We start from the raw sequence: 26,312 nt of genomic DNA, 5'->3' as shown, positions 1-26,312 counted from the left end.
CTACAAAGAATCAAAGACTGAGACTTCACCTTTTTAAAAAGTTGTGGGTTTGTTTTCTTTTTTTCAGTCATGGGAATTGAACTTGGGATCTTAAGCATGCCAGGCAGGCATGGTGTCACTGAGCTACATCCCTGGCTCTTAAAAAGTTTTTCCACAGCAAGAGAAACCACCAACAGAGTGAAGAGACACCCCACAGTGTGGACTACTATCTAGACAAATGACTACTATCTAGAATATACAAAGAATTTGTAAAAGTCAGAGCCCACAAATTTAAAGATTTATTCCAAAAGTGGGCATCTGAAATGAATAGACACTTCTCAGCTTCATCTCAGCTACCTCTTCATAGGTGGAAACATCAATTAAATATATGAAAAAATGTTCAACATCACTGGTCATTCGAGAAATGCAAATTAGAACAACACTGAAATTCCATCTCACTCTAGAAAGAATGGCTGTTATCAAGAAATCAACCAATGACAAATGGTGGAGGGACTGTGGAGAAAAAGGAAACTTTTTCCACTGTTGATGGGAGTGTAGACTGGTACAACCACTGTGGAAATGTCTCAAAAAACTACAACTAGAGGTATCATTTGATCCAACTATTGCCCTCCTTGATATCTTCCTGAAAGAATTAAAAACATCAGCTAGGTATTTAGCTCAGTGGTTCCAGAGCCTGCCTCACAAACACAGGATCCAGAGTTCGAGCCCTGGTACAAAAAAAAAAAAAATCAGACAAAAAAAAAAAATGAAAGTAGAAGAATTAAGAACATCATACCACAGTGAAGTCATCCCCTAAGCGACCAAAATATGGTGGGGGTGGGGTTGTGATTGTACCTCGGTGGTATTAGGGGTGGCCAGTGAAGGTGTCATGGCTGCTGCCACAAAGCTTAAAAGTCCAAGCAACAATGACAGGAGACTAGAGCAAAGCTGCAGCCCCAACCACTCCCAAGAGGTGCTGTGCACAATCTTTTGCTCCCTGCACACCTTGGCTGGACAGATGGTTTCACCTCTAAGATGGTCCCATTACACAGACCTATGACTCCACTAAATTTGAGATGTCTTTTTAGTTTTTATGAAGTGCTGCATCTTCATGGCCTTTTAAAATGCTTAACCGCAAAGATGATGTGGTGAAAATTACAATCGCTTGGAACAAGCTCCAGAGCCTCTCAGCATTCCAGCCTGCATTGTTCTTTAGAGCCCTTGAGCAACACATTTTATACTTACAGCCCTTTTTAGCAAAACTTCAGCCTATGATTAAAGAGGGGAATTCAGCTGCTATTGAAGAGATAAGAAAAACACAAACAAGGAACAAGAATGAACTAAATGCCAAATTTCCCACTGGTGACCGACAAGAAGAAAAATACAAAGATTGTGATTTAGGAGATGTGAAAAAGATGCAAGTCCATTTTGATCCAGAAGTAGTTCAAATAAAGGCTGGAAAACCAGAAATTGACAGAAGAATATCTGCATTTATTGAAAGAAAGAAAGCTGAAATCGATGAAAACAATGTCAGAGAATTCTGCAATGTTATTGATTGCAATCAAGAAAATAGTTGGGCAATAACGGATGCCAATTTTACACCTTACCCTGGATTTAAACGTCATGTAAAGGTTTCTAGAGTTATGAATACATATGGACCACAGACTAGACCTGAAGGAATTCAAGGGTCAGGACATATTTGAGATTGTGGTAATCAGGCTGCAGAAGAACGACTACAAAATATTGAGGCTCACTTGTGATTGCTTCTCACTTGCGATTGCGATTTACTTCTCTTATGGCCCAATATACTTTGGTGAATCCATCATGTACACTTGAAAAGAAAACTTGTTCTGTAATTGTTGGTTGTAGTGCTCTATAACTAAATCAAGATAAATTTAATCAATATGAGTAATTCAATTAAGCTGAGATGGTTGATATTGTTCAAGTTCTGTCATTGGTGATATTTTTATTCAGTTCTATCAAATTTTGAGACAAGAGTCTCAAGTCTCTTACTATGCTGTTAAAGTTGCCTATTTATCCTTTTAATTTGTCAAATTTTGCTTCATATATTTTGTGGCTTTGTAACTAGACTTATATTTATTTATAATTGCTATGTATTCCTGATGAATTGTCCTTTTTGTAATTATAAAATGTCACCTGTTTATCTGTTAGTACTCTTGGACTTGAAGCCCAGTCCATCTGATATTAATATAGTCATGCTAGACTTCTAATGCTGTTTTAGTGGCATATCTTTTTTTATTCCCTTATAATCAGTGTCTTTATATATAAGGTATCTTTTTCAGACAATATGTAATTGAATATTGTTTTTTAAGAATCCCTTCTTGTAATGTCTATCTTTTTGGCATTTCTACATTAAAGTTTAATGCAATTACTGATGTGGGATAGTGGGATTTAGAGCTATGATTTCATTATTTGATTTGTTTGTCTCTCTTGTTCCTATATTCTTCCTTTATTGTTTTCTTTTGAATTATTTTGATTTCTTTTAGACTTCTATTTTAATTTCTTTTTTTTTGCCAGTACTGAGGATTGAAACCAGGGCATTCACATCCTTCCTTCTTTTTTATTTTTTATTTTGAGACAGGGTCTCGCTAATCATTGCCTTGACCAGGCTGGGCTTGAACTCACAGTCCTCCTTCCTCAGCTTCCCAAAGTGCTAGAATTACAACCATGCAGTACTATGCCTAGATAATTTTTTGATTTTTAAAGCTATATTTATTTCTGGGTTTTTTAAATTAATGCTCTAGGATTCCTAATATATATCATTCTATCCTTGATAGTTAATATACCACTGCAAGTAAAGTATACAAACTTATATAAGGACCCGTTTTAATCAACTTTCTCTTGCCATGACAAAATACCTGAGATAATCAATTTATAAAGAGGAAACATTTGACTCCATTTCAGAAATTTTAGTCCGTGATTAGTCCAGTTGCTTTGGACTTGCGGCGGAGCAGCATAACACAGTGAGAGCTCATGGCAGAGGAAGCTTTTCACTTCATGACAGTCAGAAAGCAAAGAGAGAGAGGAATGAATCTAGTTCCCAATATCCTATTCAAGGGCACAGTCTCAACGTTCTGGCTTCCTTTCCACTTCTGAAAGTGTCCACCACCTCTTAATAATAGCATGGACTGGGGATCAAGGTTTCAATGCAAGGGTCTTTGAGGACATTGTAAATCCACCCTATAGCTGGGCTTCTGTATGTGATTACATCTGAATACAACAACAAAATATTAAATTTCCTCTCTAAATAGTCATCTTTTTTAAATTAAGAAGAAAAAGATAAATCTTTAATATTTATCCAGATAGTTACCATATCTGAAACTGTTTATTCTTGGATATCCAGGTCTCCTTCTAGTTACTTCCCCTTTGACCTGAGAATTTTCTTTTCAAGCATTTCTTGCAGTAAAGTCAGCTGGCAACAGATTATTTTATTTTCCTTTACCTGAATATATCTTTATTTTGTTTTCATTCCTGGAAGGCTTTTCTATTCCAAGTTGACAGGTTTTTTGGTTTTGGTTTTAACTCTATCTCCTGGCCTCCTGGGGTTCTGATGAAAAGTCAATGTTTATTCAAATCCACATTTTCCTCTCTACACTGCATTGTTTTTAAGATTTTTCTCTTTATCTTTTATTTTCTGACACTGAATTATTATGTATCTAAGTGTAGGTTTCTGTCAATATGCCTGCTTTGGGGTTTATTGAAATCTTTGAGTCTATACATTTATTTCTTTTGTGAAATTTGGGGTACTTTCAACTGTTATTTCTTCCTCTTCTCTTCTGGGACTCTAATTATCCAGTGTTAGACTTTTTTGTATTATCGCACAGGTCTCTGAGGCTCTATTTTTATCGTTTTTCTCTCCTTTTCTTTGCTGTATCCTTGATGATACTCACTTAGTCCTGTGATATTCACTAATCTATTAAACCCATTAGGGATTTTGTTGTTGTGTTTGTCTGTTGTCTTTTGGGGGTGTTTGGTTTCATTTGGTTTGGTTTTGTTTGATTTTGACTTTGAAGTATTTGAAATTGCATTGAACCCAGGGCCTTCCCACAAAGCTGCAAGCGCAACTCCCCCCCCCCCTTTTAAAATTTTTATTTTGAGGTAATAATTCTTGCTGAGTCACTAAGCTGCCCAAACTGGGCTCAAATTTGTGATTCTCCTGTCTCAGCACCCCCAGAGTGCTAAGATTATAGGCATGTACCACCTTTTATTCTTAAAAAAACAATTTTTATTTCATATATTCTACTATTAAGTTTTAATACTGCTATTTGGTTTCTTTTTTGTGTTGTATTTTGCTGCTAAGATTTTCTGTATTGTCATTCATTTCAAGAATACTTTCTTTTACTTCATTCAACATAGCTGAATTACTTAAACATCTCATCTAATAATTCCAACTTCAGAGTTATCTTGAGATTAGCATTTGTCTTTTTGCCTTCTCTAATTAGAATGGGTCACAACCACCTAGGTCTTTGAGTGGAGACTAATTTTGGACTTTATCCTGAACATTGTGGTGAGTCTTTTGTTATGTAGTACTAGATTCTGTTATAATCCTCTGGAAAATGCTGGGGGTTTTCATTTGTTTTAGCAGATAGTTAATTCAGGTAGATCTAATTTTTAAGCTGTCTTTTGCCTGTATGTACAGAGGTTCAAATCTTAGTTTGGTTTCAGATCTGCTGTGCTGCTGTGGGCCTGTTCCACAGAAGCATTAGTAAGGAGTCAATGTGAACCTTGCAGGCTTCAGACCCAGAATTAGGGAACCTGACTTTCTCCAGTGCTCTCTTTTGCTTGATTTCCCTATCTCCTCTGGCAGTAAGCCATGGTCATCTGACCAGGATCCCCTGATTCTTTTGGCTGTTTTGTTCTACTTTGAAGTTTTAGTTGCCTGTGACCAGCCTCTCCATGACTATAGGCCACTCTCAATGCAAACTTCCCTCAACAGCAAGCTCAGGCTCCACTCAAGTCAGTTTTCCAAGTTTTGGTTCCTTTCTGCAATTTGCCTGACTTCATTTACTGTTTAGAATCCTCAGGTAGTATTTTCTTTATGGTGTGCCCAGTGTTTACAGTTTTAACCAGGAGGGTTGGTCTAAAGGTGAACTTAAAATAAGTCTCATATCATTTTCATTTCCCCACAACTTAAAATAATTCAGTCGTCTTTGTTGTCCTGTCCTTACATGGAGTCTTATGGGGCTTATTAGATGAAGCACAGTCTAGCAACCAAAATTAGTTAAAAGTAATTTAAACAATATTGGTCTCTCCCAAAATGTCGATAAGAATCCATTTCAAAACACACAGCAACACTTTTTAAAATTATCTTTCTCTATTACCTTCACTTTCATTTTACCTTATAACTGTATTTGCTTTGAAGCCTTACTCTAAAATACCAAATGAACTTGAAACTCAGCACACATAGCCTTTTCACTTTTTCTCTTCCTCCTATTCTAATTTCCCTTTTATAGGAGCAATTCATGGTCTCCTTTTTCACTGTACAGCAGTGGATCCTATTCTTTGCAAACTTTTGTTCCTACCACTCTTCTTGTGAGCAACTTAAATGCAGAAACTAAGATGGCAAACTCAGAATCTTCCTGAGAAAATGATATATCCAGGAAGGGGAGAGTCTAACTGTCCAAAGACAAAACATGGGTCTTTGTCTTTGGAAAGGGAGAAGGAATATGTTTGAGAGTGAGAAAAGAGAAAATTATAAAAACCACATTCATAGTGTAATAATTCTATACCATTTAATGTTTACTATTTAAATGTACATGATGTATAATCTATTCATGTTACAGATATCTAATATATGGAATATATATATGATATTGAGTTTAAATAATTTTATAATTTTTTAAAGCAAGGCATAACTCTAGTAGTTCTTCTTTGAATTTCCAAAAGAATTCAGGTTCTCATAACACTATCATTTATTGATGGCATCATGTATGCCAGGCATTCTGCTAAGTAATGTGCATATACTTAACTTATCAGACTTTATGCAACCCTGGAAAGCTGGCATTGTTCCTGTTTACAGATAAAGAAACTGAGGGTCAGAAAGGTTAAGCAATATGCCTAGGGTTCCACACCTATCAAGGAGTGAAAGATAGGAGTTCAACCAATATGGAAATCCAAAGCTTATTCTTTCTTCACTCTCTCCCCTTTTGAAATCACAGGCTACCACCCAAGTAGAATTTGATGATATCTGTCATTTCAAATAATGCAGCAGAGAGAGAGAGAGAGAGAGAGAGAGAGATCCTGTAAAAATAATATTCACTTCACAGAGGAGTTGCAGACTTTTCAGCTCCTCAGTTTCTCTCATTTTTCTCTCTCTGCATCTATAGCAGAAATGAAAAGACTCAAGAATAATTTTCAGAATTGTTCTAGAAATAAAATGAGAAGAGCTATGAAAATATAAGTGATCATAATCATTTTAGCCCAACTCGCAAAGTAACACTTCCTTTTCTAAGTTTTACAGTTACGACTTCAACAGAGAAGGACCCAGGAGCAACTGGCTAACCAAGGCTTAATACCACGTGAGTACCTATGGCTCTTACTTACTAAGAGATTGCCAAGGACATGCAATTTGAGAACTGGAATGTGCCTCAGAGGTCATTTAGTCTAAGCCAATATATAGATCTTCCAAGAGATTTACATAATCTGTGTCAACAGAAACTCAGTTTTTGGATGCTCTGCCCCCTACTGGCACTCACCTGCAAGGTGCTTCCCTCTAAGCCAAACAGGTAGGGTTTAAAATTCCACTAGGACAGGGCTGTTCTTAAGGTAAATACACCTCACTGTGGATATCCTTGACTGTTGCTTCCTTTTAAATTTGGGCATAATTACTATTCTTTCCAGAAGCATCAATCACATAATTATTTTTTCTCACCTCCCTGGTTTCAGTTCTGCTTGGGGAGCTTGATTCCACAATTAATTGGACACTGTAGTGTGTATCTTTTCTAGAATTTTAAGTAGTAATACCATTGTGGCACAAATTATATAATATTGAATCACTGTCCATAGTTTGGATCAGAGAAGAAAGATTATCATATCTTTTAGAAGAAGTATTTGAAATTTTTTACCAGTTCAACAATTAAAGCTAACTTGGTGTTATTTATGGCAATGAAGAAAAGAGAGCTTCAATGAATGAAATCATGGTTTAAGCTTCTGTACATCATACTATCTTTCTCCCCAATAAAATTATTTAAATCGATTCATAATGACACAGAAATTCAGGTACTTGTAAGTTTATTCTCTGCTTCAGAGCCAGAACAGAGGAAGAGCTTTTCAAGACTTTTGTTAAGTCAAAAGTAACTCTTTGTTGATGGCTAAGCTCTACAAACAGTAAACAGTAAGTAACTTTAAAATACAATTTTTGTAGCGGTTCACTAAGCACAAAAGAAACAGTTCCCCTGCAATTTCAAGAGTTTTCCAGCAACATTTCAAGTATATGGGAAGCCAAAGAAGCCAGTCTATGTGTGGTCTATTTCATCTAAGCCCTCCAATAAATGTGTTAAAGGGAAAATAAAGATCTGCAGACATCAGGTCAGGCCAAGGCACTTCCACTCAAATCTGACAATCTAGGCCCTTGCCCATGTTTCTTTCTCCTTAATTCTGGAAAGGTAAATGGAGCAGATAGATCCAAGACCTCTTAGTTCAAGTTGCTTCACAATTGATTTAATGTTCAGTTCATAATGTTTAGTGCATGAATACTCAGCCTGCTTCTTGCAGCTGGCATGTGGGTAAGAATAAACTTTTGTTAGGAATATGGAGTTCAATGTGGCAATCAGTAAAAACAACCAGTAAAGACAGAATAACTCTATAATATATTTTTAAATAACACCTCTCATCTCAGCTGTGTAAGTCAAGCATCTGTTTGTACAGTAGACTCCAATGGTGATACCAGATTTTGCTCTCCAGGATTTCCAAAATCAAATTGTATAGACATAAACAAAATACTGCTTGGCAGAAAATTTGTATCCATAGTCCATTGCATCACTAAGATGATTTCTGAGAATAAAAAGCCCTGCAAATAATGAAATAATTTTTATAAGTCAGGCAAATGGCAAAGTACTCAGCCTTCTCCTTTCAACCAGGCTTTCCAAGTGTGTAGGTTCTGCTGTATGAATGTGCATGTACTGGTCTGGCTCACACTGTAGTTCCTGCCTGGGCTGGCTCATTCCATTTAGCTCTTCTCAGAAATCTAAAGCCAGGGCAAATCTCTGCACCTGCTGATTGGTTAGCCCCCTCAATCCAACCCCCAACCACACATGCAGTTGACATTCAAGGCAGAGCTGTGTGTTCCTCCGAGACCTGCGGGTACATGTGCAAATACCAACAGCAAAGAGAAGAGCAGAAGAGCCAAGACTCATGATCTTTTCAAATCAATATAAATTAACAAATTTTGTAATAAACCAGACTATGTACAGTGTACTATGCCAGGCATTAAAGGGACAACAGTAAGCAAAGTGGTCCTTCAGAGTGTCCCCGGATGTTAGGGGAAAAGTGACAAGAAACAAAGATAAGTACAATTATAAAAGAATTTTTTATTTCTATATTCTATTGCTTGAATTTTTTGAAGCAGAACAGAAAAGGAAAGGAAGGAGAATGGAAGGAAGAAAACCTAATACCTTCAGAGGTCATCTGATTCTGTGATTTTTCTAATTTTTTATTGTTAAAGAAATTGTGTATATATATATACACACACACACATACATATACAGTGTAATCAAAATTTATTGTATGTGTTTAATTTTTTAAAAAAACTTTATTATCGTAAAAGACAGTGTCATTAATCCCCCTCAAAATACTCCCCCTGGCATTTAACACACTTATCCCATTATTCTTGTCATCTTGTGAAACAGTTCTGGAAGGCATCTTTCATTTCTTTATTCGTGCTGCCATGATATCCTGAAGCAATTTATCTCTCATGGTCATTTGGACTTTGGGGAAGAGCCCAAGGCAGCCCCATGTCAGATCTGGTAAATAAGATAGATGACCATGATGTTGTTACAACCCTGCCTTTCCATTGGATGGTACTCAGCAGCAAAATTCACTGTATTTTTTATCATGCCTCATAAAGACACTCACAGAAGAGGACTTCCAAAACTGCTTCAGAAGGTGGAAGAACTTCAAAGCAGGAGAAATTTTTTTTTCTTTTTAATTCTTTATTGGTACATTTTAGGTATACAATACGTTTGCATCTATCATTGGGTGCTTGTACTGTACATGATGTATCTTGGTTCTTTTTTGTTTTTTTGGTACTGGGGATCAAACTTGGGTCCTTCCGCTTGCAAGGCAGGCGGTGGAACCACTGAGCTAAATCCCCACCCCCTTGGTTCTTATTTTTTTCCCCATTACCTGTGCACCCTTTATCCCCTCCACTCTTCCCTATTTACATAGATTTTGTTTCCATATTTTGAGGGGAATTAATGGCAATGTGTCTTTTACTGTAATAATTTTTATTTAAACATCCATCTTATATTTCATTATCCTTTATATACACATCACCCATTTGTACACACACACACCGACACACACTGACACACACACACACACACACACACACTGACACAGGCAGTGTTTAGGGCCTCTGCTTCACTTTCTAGGCCTCTCCTTATACCTTCCCGAAGATCCCTCAAGAATCCTCATTTGAGTTCTAGTCCTCTTCAGAATCAAAAAAGAAAAAACCCTGAACTAATCAATTCCTCATTTGTCTTTGAAGTTCATGAAACTGAGGTTGAGGAGACCTAAGAGAGTTTTCAAATGTCCCAATGCCAGGTCCAACATGCTCCCATTTTTGAAGTTTTAATTTATAAGAATGTAACTGTCTGCAGGATAAGATTATTCATACAATGTCCCTTTAGCTATGAAATTTGGAAAAATTGCAATCCTTCCCAAAATTTTAAAACTTTTCATAATTTGCCTAAATTCAAAACTGTCAGCCCAGGAACTTATTGTTCTTAGGTTATTGTAGCAGTGCTATGTTTAGGACAGTCAATAGAAACACCAGCCACCCACTGGCAGAATCAGTCTTGCTTTTTACATTAAGTCTTTGGATCTTGTCAAATACTACAAAAAACCCACAACTCTCCCCTGTTGTTGCAGAGCAAATGCCAAATCTGAGCCTCCTGATCCCTAGTAAGCTCCTCTTCTCAAATTTTCAAAAGAACTCAGTGGACCATTAAAACACTTACATCTTTTGTGATCAAAAATTCAGTTGGAATTTGAAAAGTTAAAAAAGTAAAGTGAGAAAATGCCAAGGATAAACCAGTGGTATTCATGAAATGAACTTCAAGTTCTGCATCATAACCTGTCTTACTATGGCCAACGCTGAATGAAAACCTCCACTGAATTAGCTCTACAATAAATCTCACTTCAGTTGAACTCCAAGTTGATAACTAAGTTATAAGGTTTCTCTCTCACTTACTCTAATGAGCTGAGACCTGTGTACTTTTCAGTTGGCTACTAAAACTAACGCAACAGGGTTCATTTTACCTGCTTCCTTCTTTCTGGATGTTCATCTTGAAAGATTTAAGGTTGCTGCTCGTTAACAAAGAGTCCATAGCCACCAGTAATAAATTCGTTTTTTACAACACCACCCCATCACTTCTTTTTTCCATTCACTTTGTTCTCATTGGTGAACAATACCTTAACAATAGTAAGCTCATAGTTTAGTATATTTTTCCCTCTTTCCATTTCATGCCATGAATTTAAAGGCATCATGTCTTGATTAAAAGTGAAGAGTAGGGATTTAAAGCCCTGGAGAGCCCCTAAAAGAACTTTAAACAGTAAGAAAATGTTCTTGATCCTCAAGTGGGGCCCCAAGCCTCATCCTAACACTGCCTTCACGTTTATAACAGTTGTGAAATTCACATTTTTAAAATGTGAAATCCTCATTTCATGGTGAAATATTATCTCATGATTCTCTTAGAAATATTATTTTAGGGATTTATTGTTTGGACTTACCTCAAAAACCCATCTCTGAATTTCAGGATGGAGATTTTGAATTGCTGGGTTTGGCGCCAAAACCAGGATTCAAAGGGACTGACTCCACTGTCCTTCCCTTTCATACTCAAGGCTTGGTTCTTTAGGGCAGAGCCAACTTCCTCCCTCATAGATCTCTGGGGGCTTGGATCTGTTTATCACTATTTCATATGTATTTTCTTCCCTACAATTCTTTTCTTTGGGAAAGAATTCTTTCTTTGGGAAAGATTCTTTGGGAAAGAATCATTCTTCTACGTGGAATCTTTTAAATGACACCATTGGATTCTAACCACTACCAAGGCCTAACTTTAGAAGGATAATAAGCTATGTGGATTACACTGAATAAAATGGCCATAGAGCAATTCAGTCAATATTCAACTATGCACCTGCTATGAGGAAGCTTCTGGGGAAAACACAGAGAACACAAACATGATTTCTGTGTCTAAGACCCTGAAGTTTATAAGGGGCCCAAAATTATCCCCATTTAATTGTTTCTATTAACAGTTTCAGGGGATTTAGCTAAGTGGTTTCACCACCTGCTGCATAAGTGCAAGAACCTGAGTTTGATCTCCAGCACCAAAAAAAAAAAAAAAAAAAAATTGGGGGGCCAGAGATTTATCTCAGTGGTTTTGCCACCTGCTGCACAAGTGCAAGGACCCAAGTTCAATTCCCAGTACCAAAAAAATAAAAAGAAACAATTTTAGGCAACTTTGTGCTCCTACATGAGAATGGGTACTGGAAGGATTGAAAGTTAAAAATTACAATTTCTCTTCCTCTCTGCTACTAAAGAGAGTCTAATAGGTTTGAACCCAAGAGGGACAGGAGGGAAATCTTACCTCCTGGAATACAGAAGATGAGAGCAGGAGAATTAAAATAGATTTTAGAGAACTTAAAGTCAAAGAGGCTGCTACTTAGCAACAGAGTCTCACAGATAGCCACAGCTGGCCAGAATGAGATGTTTGGACAGAATGGTTCCACGATCTGATCAGTGTAAAAGAACTTGAAGATACAATGAGTTGTGTATGAATGGTGCTGCCTTTATTTTTTTTACAGACTAATTCAAGCTCCAGCAGCCACATACTTACTGCAAAGCCTTGGTAAATCCCTGAATTCTGTGATACTCCTGAATAGCAAGAAGAATGACCTGGGCAATTCCTGCACCCACACCCCATGCAGCTTCACCATAGTTTTGAGAAGTTGACTGGACAAAGTCTCTCTTCTTTTTCTCAGAGCATTCATTTGCCTTGGCTTCTCCCCACAGCACCCTTCCACACACTGTTGACTGTCTGAGCAGAATGTGGCACAATGGGATTAATCTATCTGCCTCTTCCTTTCTTTCTAACATCTCAACTTCAGAGATAGGAAAAAGTACCTTGAATTTTCTTGCCAAGTCCATTTAGATCAACAATCATAACTTTCTTCTTTTCCTCCATCTCTCTTTCAGTTTTCCAGTTCTCTGTCTCTTAGAAACTAGAAAACCAATAATTATAGACATACTTTGAATTTGTCTTTGTTTCCTTTTTCAGAGAAATTCCAATGTTCAAATCAGAGAAATTCACATATGTTGCATCAAATTCTGCAAGTGTGCAAACCAGGTCTTAAATATTACAAAGCTGCATTGGAAAAAGGTCACTGTTTTTAGATCCCTAAGACTATCACTTGGGTATGGAATAAGTAAGCTATTTATTACCGCTATAAAAGGAGAATATAATTTCACATAGCAAATATCATGATCTCAGAAGAAACATGCCCATGACTCGGTCTATCTTTACACCAAGATAAAGAGAACCCATTTTGTAAGTGGGAAACTGAGAGCCCAGGAAACCTATTGGACTAATTCAGAATTATATCTAAAACAGATGACAAAATGTCGACAGGCCTCAGATAAATGGTTCTTAAGTTTTTATTTACTCAGGACTTTTTTGGTTACATCCTTCACTGCTGTAGGTTTTATGTTTGAAACAGTTTTGTCTTTTCCTCCCAAAGAACACTATCCACATTAATTATTAAACCATATTTCTGTTTTTAATTAATTAATGGCATATGAAGTTACCAGGCAGTGCTTTTTGATGAAAATACCCATTTCTAACCCACACTGGTATCATTCCAGACAGCAGCAATGAAAAATGAAAGTTTCATTAGCCTAAGCATCCTCTCTCTGAGCAGACATACTTTTTTCTTTATCTTTTTGAAATGCTGAAAATCAATCCTGGCAATCCATTGCTCCCTTTTTAAATTTACAAATCCCCAAGGATTGTAGATCAGGACCAACTGGCCTTATAAAGGCCATGGCTGAAGTTCTTACACTTGGGCATCAAAATCAGCTTGGAGAGCTTGTTCAAACACAGATCCATGTCCCATCCCCAGAGTTTTTGATGCTGTAGTTCTGGAGTGGGGGTCAAGAATTGGAATTTCTAGTAAGTTCCCAATTGATAGTGAGAAGGTTGGCCCGGGGACCATGATTTGAGAATCATGGGTCTGATTGCTGTCCCAGTTCTCTGGCTCCTTGAATCTGCCTCTTGGTCTTTATCCTCATCACAAATGGAGCTGGGCTCTCACTGAACCTGCTCGTGAGGGGTCCCTAGGGTGAAATCACATCTGGCAACAACCTTGCCTTGGCTATCAGAGCCTGCCCAACACCAGCTCCCAGCCCTATATATAAGGATCAGGCCTTGGCCCTAAATGGATTCTTAGCAGCCACATGGCCTATTTTCTTCACTGTCTGGGATCCTCTCAGAGGCCTGGGCTTTGACTAGAGTGAGGAGGACCACAAGAAGCCTGTTCTATCTCAGGATTGTTTGCTGAACTCTTAAGTAAGCACATGTTTATACACACAGCTGACCTACATTAGCTGGAGCTGTGGAGACAGAAATAGGAATAGCCAGCAACTAAACTTTGAGGCGAGAACATGAATTCCCCTGTGAGGAGCGATTAATCTTCCTCTAGAGGAAATGAGTCAAATGTGTGGCTGACTGGATTTATAACCATATTTTAATTTGAAATCACAGGGACTTATTTTTTAAATTTAGGAATCCAAATTCCTTTTCAATCTTAAATGTCAATGTCCTTTAAATACAAAATTTCACCATTTGATACTCCCCAGGCTGGTAAACACAAGTGGTCCTTTGTGTATTTTCCAAAACCCTGACTGGGGGTGCCAACTATTATGATTGTTGCAGGCCTGCAGGGAAGATGGCTAAAATCCATGTTCTCTGGAGTCAAGCAGAAGACAAACCTCAACCCCAGGGCATTACAGGGGAGTTTTCCATTGGGAGACCTCAACTCAGTGTTCCACAAAACACAAAACCCCCACTAACTCCTGAAGAGAGAAGCATGTGGGAAAAGCAGAGTGTGGACCTCTTTGGTATTCTTTCCAAGACCTTGCTATATGGACATAGCTTCCCACTCACAATTAGAAGGTTCTAGAAGACCTTTGTGCCCGTGGCATCAGAGAACTGGACCATGTGAATCATTTCACAAAGTAGTTATTAACACAAAAAAGTGATGAGTTGTAGCTGTATGAAGCTAAGATGTAGGAAAAGCAGTGTTTCTTAAGACAGTTAAGCTCCACCAACAAGAAACAAAGGTCTTCATTTTTGAATCAGAAATCCTTCTCAAGTTCCAAGACTAATTAAAACCAATCATGTTTGGAATGTGTGAGATATCTCAAGATAGATTCATATTATTCCCTTTGGAAAATTTGTTAAGTAAAAGGATGTGTTACTCTTTTTAACCACTTAATAATTAAGATCCCATTTCTAAAGCCAGTTCTTTTTCTGAATGATGTAAGCAGTCAAGCCACACCAATATGTAATACCCAGTGAAATGATCCCCAGGTGATGGGACAGAGGTGAAGGCCTGAAGGTTCACCAGGGGCCACTGTTCTCTGAGCAGACTTTGTGATCCAGTTGCTGGGGGAAAGGAAACCAATATTCAGACACCTTCAGTATAAATTTCAACTGCGATCAAAGCAGAAAAAGTCATGCCTCCTTCCAGACCTCAATCAAAGGAAATGCATGAATCACACAGGAGAGCAGCACATTTATTTTCCAGAGTCACTGAGTGGGGAGAAATGGAAGGAAAGGGGCCATCTACAGTAACAGGTGTGACAAAGAAGCCCGTTTTAAGAGTAAAGACAGCAATCAAAGAGAAGCTAAAGAATCAGTTTCCAGACTGGTGGGAAATATGATACATATGCAAAAAGAATTATTTTTGTAATAAAAATCAGATCTCTCAATCTCCAGCCCAAGTGAAAAGGGAGGATATCAACTATATTGGGCCCTAGGTCATTGGGACTATTTTGCATGCCTCTTTGGTCAAAATTACCAGTGAGGCAGGGAAATTGATGGAGAACTTGTCTTAGTAACTTGCCAAGCATCATCCTACATAGAGGAAAATAGGCTAACCACCATTGTGGTATCCACCATTATTATAGCTTGATGTCCAACTGTCCTTGTTGAAAACTGTGTTTACATTTAACATGCATGGTCTTAAGAGCTGAATGAGGAATATGTGCACACACATGGCCCCAAGTGCTGATCTGACCAGAAAACTAATTTTTATGGCAGCCAAAATTTGGAAGAATACTTCATTGCCTGCAATTTAAGAGTAAACATCTGTTAGAGTAATTGTAAAACTCTGCATCATGTGATTCATCAATTTGTCTGGACTTAAAATTCAAGAGAAATCAATCCAATTCTGTAACCTCTGATCAACCTCATCATTTACAATGAAAAGCGATTACTTATGGCTCCTGATTGAGATTGTTCCAGGGGACTAGGCAAATCAATACAAAATGTAGAATTTTGCTGAATATTCTAGTTCTTTTGCTACATCTTAAGAGTTGATTGAATCATCGTGAAGAGGTGCTTCAGATGAGTAATGGGGAGGATGTAGAGGAAAGAGTGGAGGTATTTGGTTCTGGTGGTTTACAGCTACTATGTATTACATGTGACCGACCAATGTTGGGTTAGCTGATTGTTAGGAATTTGAATAGCACACTTACAAAGAGGTTAGGGTTATCAGAGGATGTAGGCTCCAAGCCCTGCTTGTGTGATTCTGGGCAAGTTAATCCATTTGTGTGGACCTCAGTTTCCTCATTTAATTCAGGACTGGACTTTCCTGTCTCCAAGGCTCCTTCCAGCCCTCAAGTCTGATTATCTGCTTCTCACTAAACACCTTTGTTTACATGCTCATGACCAACCAGCCACATCCCTTATCCAAAGTACATCCCTCCTACAGTACACCCCTACCCAGACCACCCAGCTTTTGAACTCAAGAGCAGAGCAAAGTTGCAGAGAGTGTTAAGTTACCTATCTACCTCTTCTCTTAAACCATGTTATTTCTGACCCCTCTATTTCCTAAGGAACTTGGAATGTCCTTGCCTCCACCACTCCTCTTCCTGTCACGCATTCTGTCTCTGCTGCTCCTCTTGGTTGAGGACTGAATTCTACCTTCTTCTGGCTCTTGTGGCTTCCAGGCAGCTGGCATCCTCCAGGCCTTTCCTCTTTCGTTGCTTGTGGCCTCATAGTGACAATTGTGAGACCAAAAGTGACTCCATTTTGTGAATGTGGGACCAAAATGGAGCAGTCTCCTTTGTTCTTTCAAATTAATGATTAAATGTGCTTAATCTGGGACAAAAGACATGATCTGTAACTCAAGATTCCTAAGCTCATTACCCAGCCATCTGTTTGCCCTAGAAACAAGTGTCCCGGGCCCACTATCTATAGGACAATCTGTTAACCTGCTGACTATCCACACAAGGTGGTCATGACCATGAGTCAAGATGTCTGCTGACCATCAGTACGTGACAGTAGACCACTAACCTTTGTCCCCATTTTTCTTGTAAAAACCTATACGTAATCCCCTTCAACCCCTAATGAGCCTAGCCAATCAAAATTCTACACTTCATACTTGCTAAATGTTAACCAATCATATGGCTGCTAATGACTGAAGCTTGCTGTAATCTCAATAAAAACCCTGCTAATTTGGAACTCGGGGCTCTCAATCTTGATTCACTTTGTCGGTGACAATTGAGAGTCCCTGCTTGAGCTTGAATAAATGACCCTCGTGTGCTTACATCGGAAATGGCCTCCTGGTGGTCTTTGGGACTTCACAATCTGGGCACAACACAATCACTTCCAGACTGTGCATAGCTCAGCCAACATAGCAGCAAGCCCTGCAATGCTGACCAACCCCTGAGCCAGCCTCTGCTCATGTCTTTGTTTTTCTGTTTCAGCACTGAAAAGTCCAACTGCATTCCATGAGCAAAGAAAAAATTTGAATAGTAACAAGGTAATTTTTGCAAACTGCCTTTCCTGAACTTGAGCTGTTAGTTATAGACCTCAGGATGCTAAACTCTGGCTGAAGCATGTGAAATTTCTTCAACCAACTTCAACTGGTTGATGCCCCCAAACTGTATGGAACCTCACTTTTCTGCACTAATTATGGTGGAGATGGGATCCTCTAAGTTAGCTTTGAAACTGTTATTTTTAGCATTTAAACAAAATGTCCTTAATCTTTTTGGTTTTAGGGAAAATCACAGCAAGGATGCACCAAGGATCAAAAGACCTTGAGAAGGGTGGTAAGGTTGGTTCCAAGCTGCCTTACCTTTTATTGCAGTCTTTTCTTAGCAACCAACAGATTTTCTTAAATGTAATTCAATGGGAAGACAAGGTCTGTGCATACAGAGCTTATTTGCAGCTGCTTAAAGGCAAAGGGAATGTTTGTTTTCCATTCTAGGGAAAATTCACATATTTTGTACCATCATAAGGAACCTCTGCAGTCTGAATTGATCAATGGTATAAATACCATTTAGCACCATTGGCACTTTGAGTGAGAAGGAAGGGCCTGGGGCATCTGTGTCATTGTCTGAGAGTGCTGGCCTTGCTGCTTATCTATGGGAAGGCAGGAAGAGCAGCACTCTGCAACTCGTCAAAGTTGCTTGTGAGTGGCTGTTATTCCTACTACTTAGAAAATAACAAACAACAGCTGAGTGTCTTTTTATCAGAGTTGGAGAGAACCCCAGGCCTTTTTTCAGGGTGCCAAAATAGTAAGATAAAAGCCTATTAGTAGAAATCAAGCCTAGATTGTCCCTATGACAGCCTCGGTGGTGAACCTATGGCACACGTGCTGAAGTAGGCTGTTTGTTATCATAGAAAGCTCTAAAAGTTCACCATCACTGAGTGGCTCGCCCCTCAAGATGATGAGATACAGAAAATGATCTATTTCTAAAGTCTAAATCTGCAGGCTTTGCATTTTCCCATGTCCTAAGAGAGAAGCCAGATGAATCATGGAGAGGGCTGAAAGTGGTCTTATTGTAGCAGATGTTTTTATGCAAAATTTTGTCTCTAACCTGTATTAATTTTGACTGTTTTACAAGGCAATAGAATAGGGTTGATTATAATACAAGTAACTTGGTATCATAACTTTTGTATCAATATTTTATTAACATATACCTCCCTGGACCTTCAAAGCTTTTAAATTTGTAATCCTGACATGGACCCAAGCTTTTCACCTCTTTATCTTATTTTCCCATTCCCAAACTCCTGGAATGGTCATTGTCTTTCTTCATCAAAACCTGGAAGACCAAGGATATTTCTATTTTCCATTTGTCACAAAAAGAGAGTAGTTTTTCCCATTAATAGAAACTGAAATTTTTTTACAAAGTTAAAGCTAGGTGATTCTCCATGTTTTTGTTCCATAGACTGAAGATTCCCTTAGGCGCAAGGGCAGGAACAGATCTGACCCCAGCAACTTGGTTAATATGCACATACTCCAAGGTAAGTCTGCATAAAATCATAAACTAGTGGGTGTCCATCAAATGGTGGACTGCTTTTTCCAGAGTTCTTTGTCTCTGCGCAATTGCTAAACACCCTTAAAATGTCTCTCCTGACATTATAGAGGAAGTTTCAAGCAGTCATCTAGCCATTTTAAGCCCTGTTGAAAATCAAATTAGAAAGCCACAGTAAGCCTTCAATCTTGAGTTCCAGTCTCATCTGTGCCACTTCCTGAATCTAAAGCCAGGGCAAGTCACAAAGCTTCTCTGAACACATAAGAAGTGTTTGACATGTGTTGGTGATTATTAATCTGGACCATCATTCAGTTTGGGATGCATTTGAGGCTCTGCTTCCATACCCATTAGGGAACTGCTTGATCCTGCTTTCTGATTCCTTTATATTCTGGTGCGCAGGAAATAATCAAAGAAGATCAGTGTTAATTAGTGCAAGCCTAGTTCCACCCTAAGGTACTGCCTTTACATTGAGGAGGGTGAAATAGGACAAACACCTAGTTGCCCCTCAGAGCAAACACCTGAATAAGAGCAGGGAGGCTTCTACTAATTCAAGAGTTGCCTTCCCTCAGATGGGACTCCCACAGACTACTGGTGCCCAAGTTCAAAGGGGTCTACCTTCTATTTGAATGATGTAGCTATAAAATATTTATTCATCAAATAAGTATTGTATTGGATGTCAAACTAGAGGCTAGCTGATCTGTCAGACTTTGTGCACATGGTGATGAATAAGACCCAGGTTCCCACTTTTAAAGGTTTCTCTCAAATAGTAAAAGGAGGCAGACATTAGACTCAGCATTTACAATCCAGCAGGAAAAGAGTGAAAATCCACAGTATTATGGGTGCATAGAGAATGACAGGACAGAGCCATCTGAATCAGAATTGATGGAGAAGGAGCAACAAAATGAGCTGCAATGTGAAGGCCAGACCATGAAAAGAAAGAAGAAAGGAAGGGTTTTGCAGGCTGAGGGAACAGTATGTACATACACCAGCACTTTTTCTCTAGAATGCAGATTTCCTTACACAACTGTATGCTAGCTTTAAGTAGCACAAATGGTCCTGAAATATCATGAAAGCTGTGAATCTTGGTTCTTTAATCAGTATCATTGCTAGTACATCCAGTCTCCCAAGGCTGACTTTTTCCACCCCTGGGACAGGTGGAATATTATAAGATGGAGAACTGCTTTTGGGGTATGAAAGAGAGGGAGGACAATGCAGCACTCAAGGGAGAGGCTGTGTAAGCTGCAAGGCTTAGACTTGGATGAGACAACTAAATGACACCAAAGGCTCTTAGGAGAAGGTAACAGATTCTTACCTCCTCTACAAAAATATCATGGCAAAGACCCTAGAAGCAGCTACTGAGACAACACAAAGTTGCAGCTGCACAAATAATCCAAAGAATGCTATTTCAAATGATATACAGACTTTTCAAGGATCAGGTTAACAAATAAAAATAAATATCATGCGTGGCAAGGATATGGGAAATACATACATTCTTACCCACAACTGGTAGGAGTACAATTGGGTCAGCGTTTCTATAGTGCTATTTGGCAATGTGCATCAAACTTCTAAAAAATATATCTATCCTTTAGCTTGTGTTGTGATTTCTCATATTTTCTTTAAAGAAAATAATCACACAGGCAAAGATTTATGTACAATGATGTTTATCATGGAATTACTTTAGAAAATGAAACATTGAAAATGGCAAAATGTCCAAAATAGGGGATTAGCTGAATAAATTGGGGATCATCTGTGCAACTGAATACCACATAACTACTACAAGCAAGGGTTTCAAAGAATAGTGACTGAATAAGAAAAGGCTTTCAAGATGCCTAGTGAAAAGAGCAGAAAAAAATTATGTTTATAGTCAAATTCTGGGAAGAAATATATATATATATATAGATAGATAGATAGATAAAGACACATTTATAGACAGATTCTGGGAAGAAAAAAATGTAGACCTACTAATAAATACCATAACTAAGAGAGATGCCAAGTACAAAAAGTATTGACTATAAATGAGGAGTTTCCTGGGCCGGAGATTTAGCTCAGCGGTTTTGGCTGCCTGCTGCGCAAGCACAAGGACCCGAGTTCAATCCCCAGTACCAAAAAATAAATAAAAATAAAAATAAATGAGGAGTTTCCTGAGGCTTTTGAGTTCTTTTGCAAACTTTTTGGCATATTTAACACTTATGGTAATGAGTAAATAGTAATGCTATAATAAAATAGATAATACAAAATGTTATTTCTAAGGCTAGGAATGTAGCTCAGTGGCAGAGCACTTGCCTAACATGTATGAAGCCCTGGTTCAATCCTCAGAACCACCTGTAAAAGTTATTTCTTACATCATTACAGTCTTTCATTAAAATATCAAACTGCTTCTGGCTTCATGGAATCCTCTCTTCTGCCCAAAAGAAATAGAGGATTAGCACCACAGACCTGCTAGATGCAAAATGACCCCAGCCCTCTAGGAGTTTATCACCTAAATTCAGAAGTAGCAATATAAAATGAAGGGCCCATGCTTGTAACTGCTAGAGGGAGTCAAACAAACCTAGGATCTGTAAGAACAGGAAGGCTTTCTATGGTGGCCTAAACAAAAGGAGTTGTATGTGGGGAACAGAGTGGGGAAGCAATGGTACAAAGGCACAAAGGTGAGCTCAGTAAGACAACAGATTGGGGAGGCAGAAAGAACAAGACCAGACTCATTGGGATGGCATGTTTGGTAGGGAAAGTGACCAGTCATGAAAGGACATGGATTCGGTTTGTAGCAGGCTTGGATAAAGAGGACCATCTTGTAGGGAGAATACAAAATGGAAGGGACTTCTGAAGATTAGTACTGGGTTGGTGTGCAGAATGGACAAGAAATCCCTGAGGCAGGGAGTCTAGCAAGGAATCTTTGCAAAGGCCTCTTAGGACCCAACTTGTTGCAACTGATTAGCCATTCCTAGAATTCTAGGTCAGCCATTAGACACATGGGCTGAAGTCATAGCTTGATAATGACTGAATAATGGGGCTGGAAGGCTTGTCTATTAACACATTATTTGCTAAATTCACAAAGTTGAGAACAAAGTTATAGATGCTTATCAAATCTTAGCTTACATTTTTCCATTAGAGAAAAAGTTAGCCGGATTCTTCCCCAAGTTTCCACAGAAATGAGTCAGGGCCCTCTCTAAAGAAGTTTGATGTCAGCCATATAGGGTTGGATTTAGGGCCCTGTATGTAACCTTCCTCACCCTCCAAATGATTAAAAACACCTGTTAGGCAAATTCAGTCTTTAAAAATCCCTCTGTTCAATTAAACAACGGCTTCAAAGGATTTTTTTTCTTTTATAAACAACCTGAGCATTTGACTCTCAGCCAGCATCACAGCATTGACAAGTCTAAAACCCTAAAGTCTTACTACTACTACTCATTCTAACTGTACACTGTATTTCTTGCCAGCTCAGCCTGAGCCATTCACCATCCAAACTCTGCAGCATAGAGTGAGGCAAGTAATGTGGACCCCACGGAATGCTTGCTTGCAGAATCTCCAAACTGCATATTTTTTCACAGATCCTTGCAAAATAAGTTTCTCCAAATTTTCTTTGTGCCTCTCTATTTGCCTTTATTTAGAAGTATCTAGTCTTCAGCATTAATCCTTGGGAAGTGATGATGATTCCATTGAAACATTATTAGGATGTTAGGGCACGATGTGACACACTGTTTTATAGCCACAAGCCAAAAACAAAGCAGAACAAAGACATCAAACTCTAAAACTGATCTTTTTCATTACAATCGTTTAGTATCCACCACAGAGAGGTCCATTCCAACTGCTCAGATGAAGCTGAAAAGAGTCCTCCTTGCCAATGATCTCAACAAAAAGATTGCTCTCCGACCAGGCCCACTGGAACTGGTAGAAAAGAACATCCTCCCAGTGGATTCTGCTGTGAAAGAAGCCATAAAAGGTAGAACACATACAATGCCTGTCTCTGGTGCTTGTAAGGCCCAAGAGCAGCTGGAAGTCCAACATGCTAGGGGCTGTAAGGCTGAGGGCTCTCAACAGGAGTGTGGTGTGTGGTGTGGGTCACTCTCCCAGGATGTCCCTCCTTCCAGAGGGCCTAGGGATGAGGAACAAAGTCATCCATGTGCACTCAAAGGTTAAGTCAACACAGGCCAATTTTACACTCCTCGGGCAGGTTGAGAACCTGACCAGATATAATCTTAAAACATCTCCCCTACATGGTCCTACTCTTAGGAGTCATGGCCACAGCCCCCCTCAGCTTCCTTTTCTAAAGCAGGGTGAAACCATAACTCTTGGACTCCCAGCCTAGTCTGGCTGCTGTATGCTGGGGCTCACCCAAGTCACCTGGCCTGGCTGAGATGGAGGTGATGCTATCTGCCCTACTCAGGCTCTTGAGAGGGAAGCTGATACTGCATGATGCATGTGAACACTCTTGACAACTTTCACACAGTCTATGAAGTCAAACTACAAATACTCATGGAGAAGCCATAAACGTTAATGTTGTCATAAATTTCATAAAGTCATTTTGTAAAGTTTTTTGAACAACTGACACCAAATGAACCCATGTAGTCTGCAGGTGCTGAATTCACTTGTGGAGAGTTTTGGGTGCAACCTGGGGAAATGGTGATAGAAGGGAGAAAAGGGAGGTGGACACCCTCGTAGGGAAACTGACTTTCTTCCAGTTAGGCCCACAAATAGCTCTGAGAATACTGATAACTATTATTTAGTGATATGTTTTTGAATGTTTTGACACATTGTCAAAACCTATGTATAAGGGCATTGTATCCAAAATGAAGCTTATTATGAAATTTATCAAGTTTATCTGCATTTTAAAATCTCTCTCTCATCCATCCATATAGAGACCATGTGAAATTGAAAATACCAACTCCAGGTGTGTAAATTTGCCCACCCTTCATTGCCTCCCAAAAGCCCCATTGTGATCTCTTTTCCTTACTCTCTGCACTAAATGGCCAAGTATCTTGTGCCTTTGAACTTAGCCTAGGGTACTCAACAGTGCACTGACTCCCCATCATTACTCTGATACAATCTCAGACAGGAAAAAATCTCCATTGGGCATCTCGTAAAGCATCCTAGTCCATGTTTATAAATTTGTGATTTATTTTTGTATGGTAGGTGAAAGAATTTTTAAAATTTTCTTACTTTGGTTTATAGTGAGATTATATTTCTTCATGTGATTATGTGTCATGGCCAGTTTACAGCCTTTCCTCTTTCTTCCTGCTGAGCGTATTCCTCTTCACTGCTTTGTAAATGCTATTTTTATAGAGGGAAGCATCTTCCATCTGTCACAGGCATCACTCAGCCTCTGATGAATTTGTCCTTTGTCTTTTGATTTTGTGAATAGTGATTTTACATATAGTAGTTTTAACTTTCCATATAAAATTCTATTTGTCTTTTTCTTTGTTGCTTCTGAATTTTTAAATTAAAATATTTCCTAGATCAAGAATGGAGGACAATATAGAGATCTTCTACCTAGACTATCTTTTAACAATTTATGTACAGTCTTTTATTTTTACACTTAAATCCTGAATACATCTGAAATTATTTAATTTCTTTAAGAAACAGGTCTAATTTTATTTTTTCTTCAATTTTGTGATATATTTCACTATTTTATTAATATCCATCTTTAAAAGGTTTTTCACATTGGTCGGATTTCCCTAATGTCTCTTGGCTACTCTCAGAAATGAATTTTAAATGAAAATTATCATCAGTTTTTTATATGCCAACTTCAGTCCTGTTAAAATTTTGTTTGGAATTGCAATGAACTTATAAGTTAATTTATGGTGAATTCATATGCTTAAAAGATGCTGATTCTTCCAAGGCAGATATAGTGTCCCTCTCTACTTATTGACATTTTCTTTTATCTCCCTTAGCAAAGTTTGATGTGGATTTAAGTAAAGTCACATGGATTACTGTTGGCCTATGGGAAACTTACTGATTTTATATATTTATTTTATAACTTTATATATTTATTTTATAACTTTATTTTATAATCTTTGAAGATTTCCTTCATAGTTCCAAAAGTTTCTTAGTTTATCTTAAGTTCTTTAAGTACACCATAATAAAAAATAGAAATTTATTTCCTCCTTAATTTTTTTTCTGCCTTGTTCCACTGGCTGGTCATTGAAAACCAACACCATTATAGTAACATATTACCTAATATCATGTTTAAAGTCTATATAGTATATGAATAATAAATTATATATAATTTTCATGTTTTATTTATAAATTATGTCATATTTTACTTATAAATTATATCATACATTTATTTATAAAGTATATGAATTATATATAAGTTACATATATATTATGTGAAACAAATTATATTATATAAAAATTAGCAGATATAAATACTTATAAATAAAATTATTTGTATGATATATAAAGCACATATAAGCTTTGTATATTTAATAATTATGGACAAATTACATAGTAGAATATGACTATAATTGGTAAGTTAGCTTTAAAAGGTACTCCATATGTTGTGTTATGTTTTATGTTTTGTCATAGTGCTATGTTATATTGATGAGAGCATATTTTCATATTCCCTGTTAAGTGGGAATATCTGTAGTCCCTCACTTCTATGGTATTCACTTTGCTATTAGATAGGCATTCTAAAGAGGTATTTTTCTATTCCTATTCTGCTGAGTAGTTTATAAGATGGATGCTGAGTTTTTAAAGTGCTTCCATATTGTGTGAAAAGTTGATGTCATGAATTTTCTTTTTCAGCCTAGTCATGTGGTATTGCTACCTTTCTAATTGTCCTTAAATTTCTGGAAACAATCTTTTATGAATTTTTAAAGAAATTGCTATTATTTTATTTGAGATATTTGTGTCTGTTGTGTTATTAGTTGGAACAACACTAGCTGCAAAACAAACCACAAAATTTAGCACTTTAACAGAAGAAGATTATCTCTTGCCCCTAAATAGTTCAGGGTTTTCTTCTACTACAAGGCCTCTGGGGCACACTGTCTAGTTACCCCACCATGCCCTAGAGCGAGATGGCATTTTTTCTTAAAGGACCAGATAGTAAACGCTTTAGGCCTTTTCTCTCACAACTGCTCAGCTCTGCCACTGTAGTGGGAAAGTAGCCATAGCAATAACTAAACAAATGAGCATGGCTGTGTTCCAATAAAACTTTATTTACAAAAATATGCCCTGGGCCCACAGTTCATCATTTGTGTGCCCTAAAGCTCTGCCATCCTCTTAATCGAGCCAGTAAAGGGGAAAACAAAACTGAGACCACCCCACTCACTTATTAAAACAGCCTCAGCCTGGAAATGAACACACTGCTTCCATTCAAATTCCATTGTGAAAACAGAACATATGGCCAAGAAGTTATCCCTGGCTGAGCAGCCATTGCTCAACAATAACTCTATATTGCAGAAGCGGCAGCATAAATTTTGATACACAGCTAGTCCTGTTCCAATATTCCTAAAGAATTCCAGGCTATGTTCTTACCTTACATTTCTCAGATTTAAATGGTGAGTTATGCAGATTCTCCTTCATTTAGGGTAGGGTCATGTTCCAATAAACC

General features: G+C 38.0%; 1 protein-coding gene and 1 pseudogene across 5 annotated transcripts in view; both read left to right on the top strand.

Moving 5' to 3' along the window:
* The first annotated feature begins 755 nt into the window (after positions 1-755).
* LOC147823925 (MAP3K12-binding inhibitory protein 1 pseudogene) lies at positions 756-2,564 on the top strand (annotated as a pseudogene).
* A 31-nt stretch (positions 2,565-2,595) lies between these two features.
* Positions 2,596-26,312, top strand: part of LOC147823924 (myocardin-like) — a 39,447-nt gene continuing 15,730 nt past the window's right edge. Inside the window, exons 1-6 of one of the 5 annotated variants that reach the window (XM_087191847.1) lie at positions 2,596-6,518; positions 12,022-12,065; positions 17,207-17,262; positions 17,501-17,556; positions 18,674-18,749; positions 22,539-22,700. In XM_087191847.1, the coding sequence (XP_087047973.1) occupies positions 17,518-17,556; positions 18,674-18,749; positions 22,539-22,700 (277 nt within the window). In that variant the 5' untranslated portion in view covers positions 2,596-6,518; positions 12,022-12,065; positions 17,207-17,262; positions 17,501-17,517. Of the gene's footprint in view, positions 6,519-6,560; positions 12,066-17,206; positions 17,263-17,500; positions 17,557-18,673; positions 18,750-22,538; positions 22,701-26,312 lie in introns of those variants that run through there. The other 4 variants (XM_087191846.1, XM_087191850.1, XM_087191848.1 and 1 more) reach the window with 4 other exon arrangements.

The sequence above is a fragment of the Heterocephalus glaber genome, unplaced genomic scaffold (genome assembly GCF_053883595.1).
Source record: "Heterocephalus glaber isolate CG9 unplaced genomic scaffold, H.glaber_assembly_v1.0 deba00001564, whole genome shotgun sequence".
Lineage (NCBI taxonomy): Eukaryota > Metazoa > Chordata > Mammalia > Rodentia > Bathyergidae > Heterocephalus > Heterocephalus glaber.
Note: the sequence above shows the minus strand (reverse complement) of the source record. Positions and strands in the feature narration are given on the sequence as shown.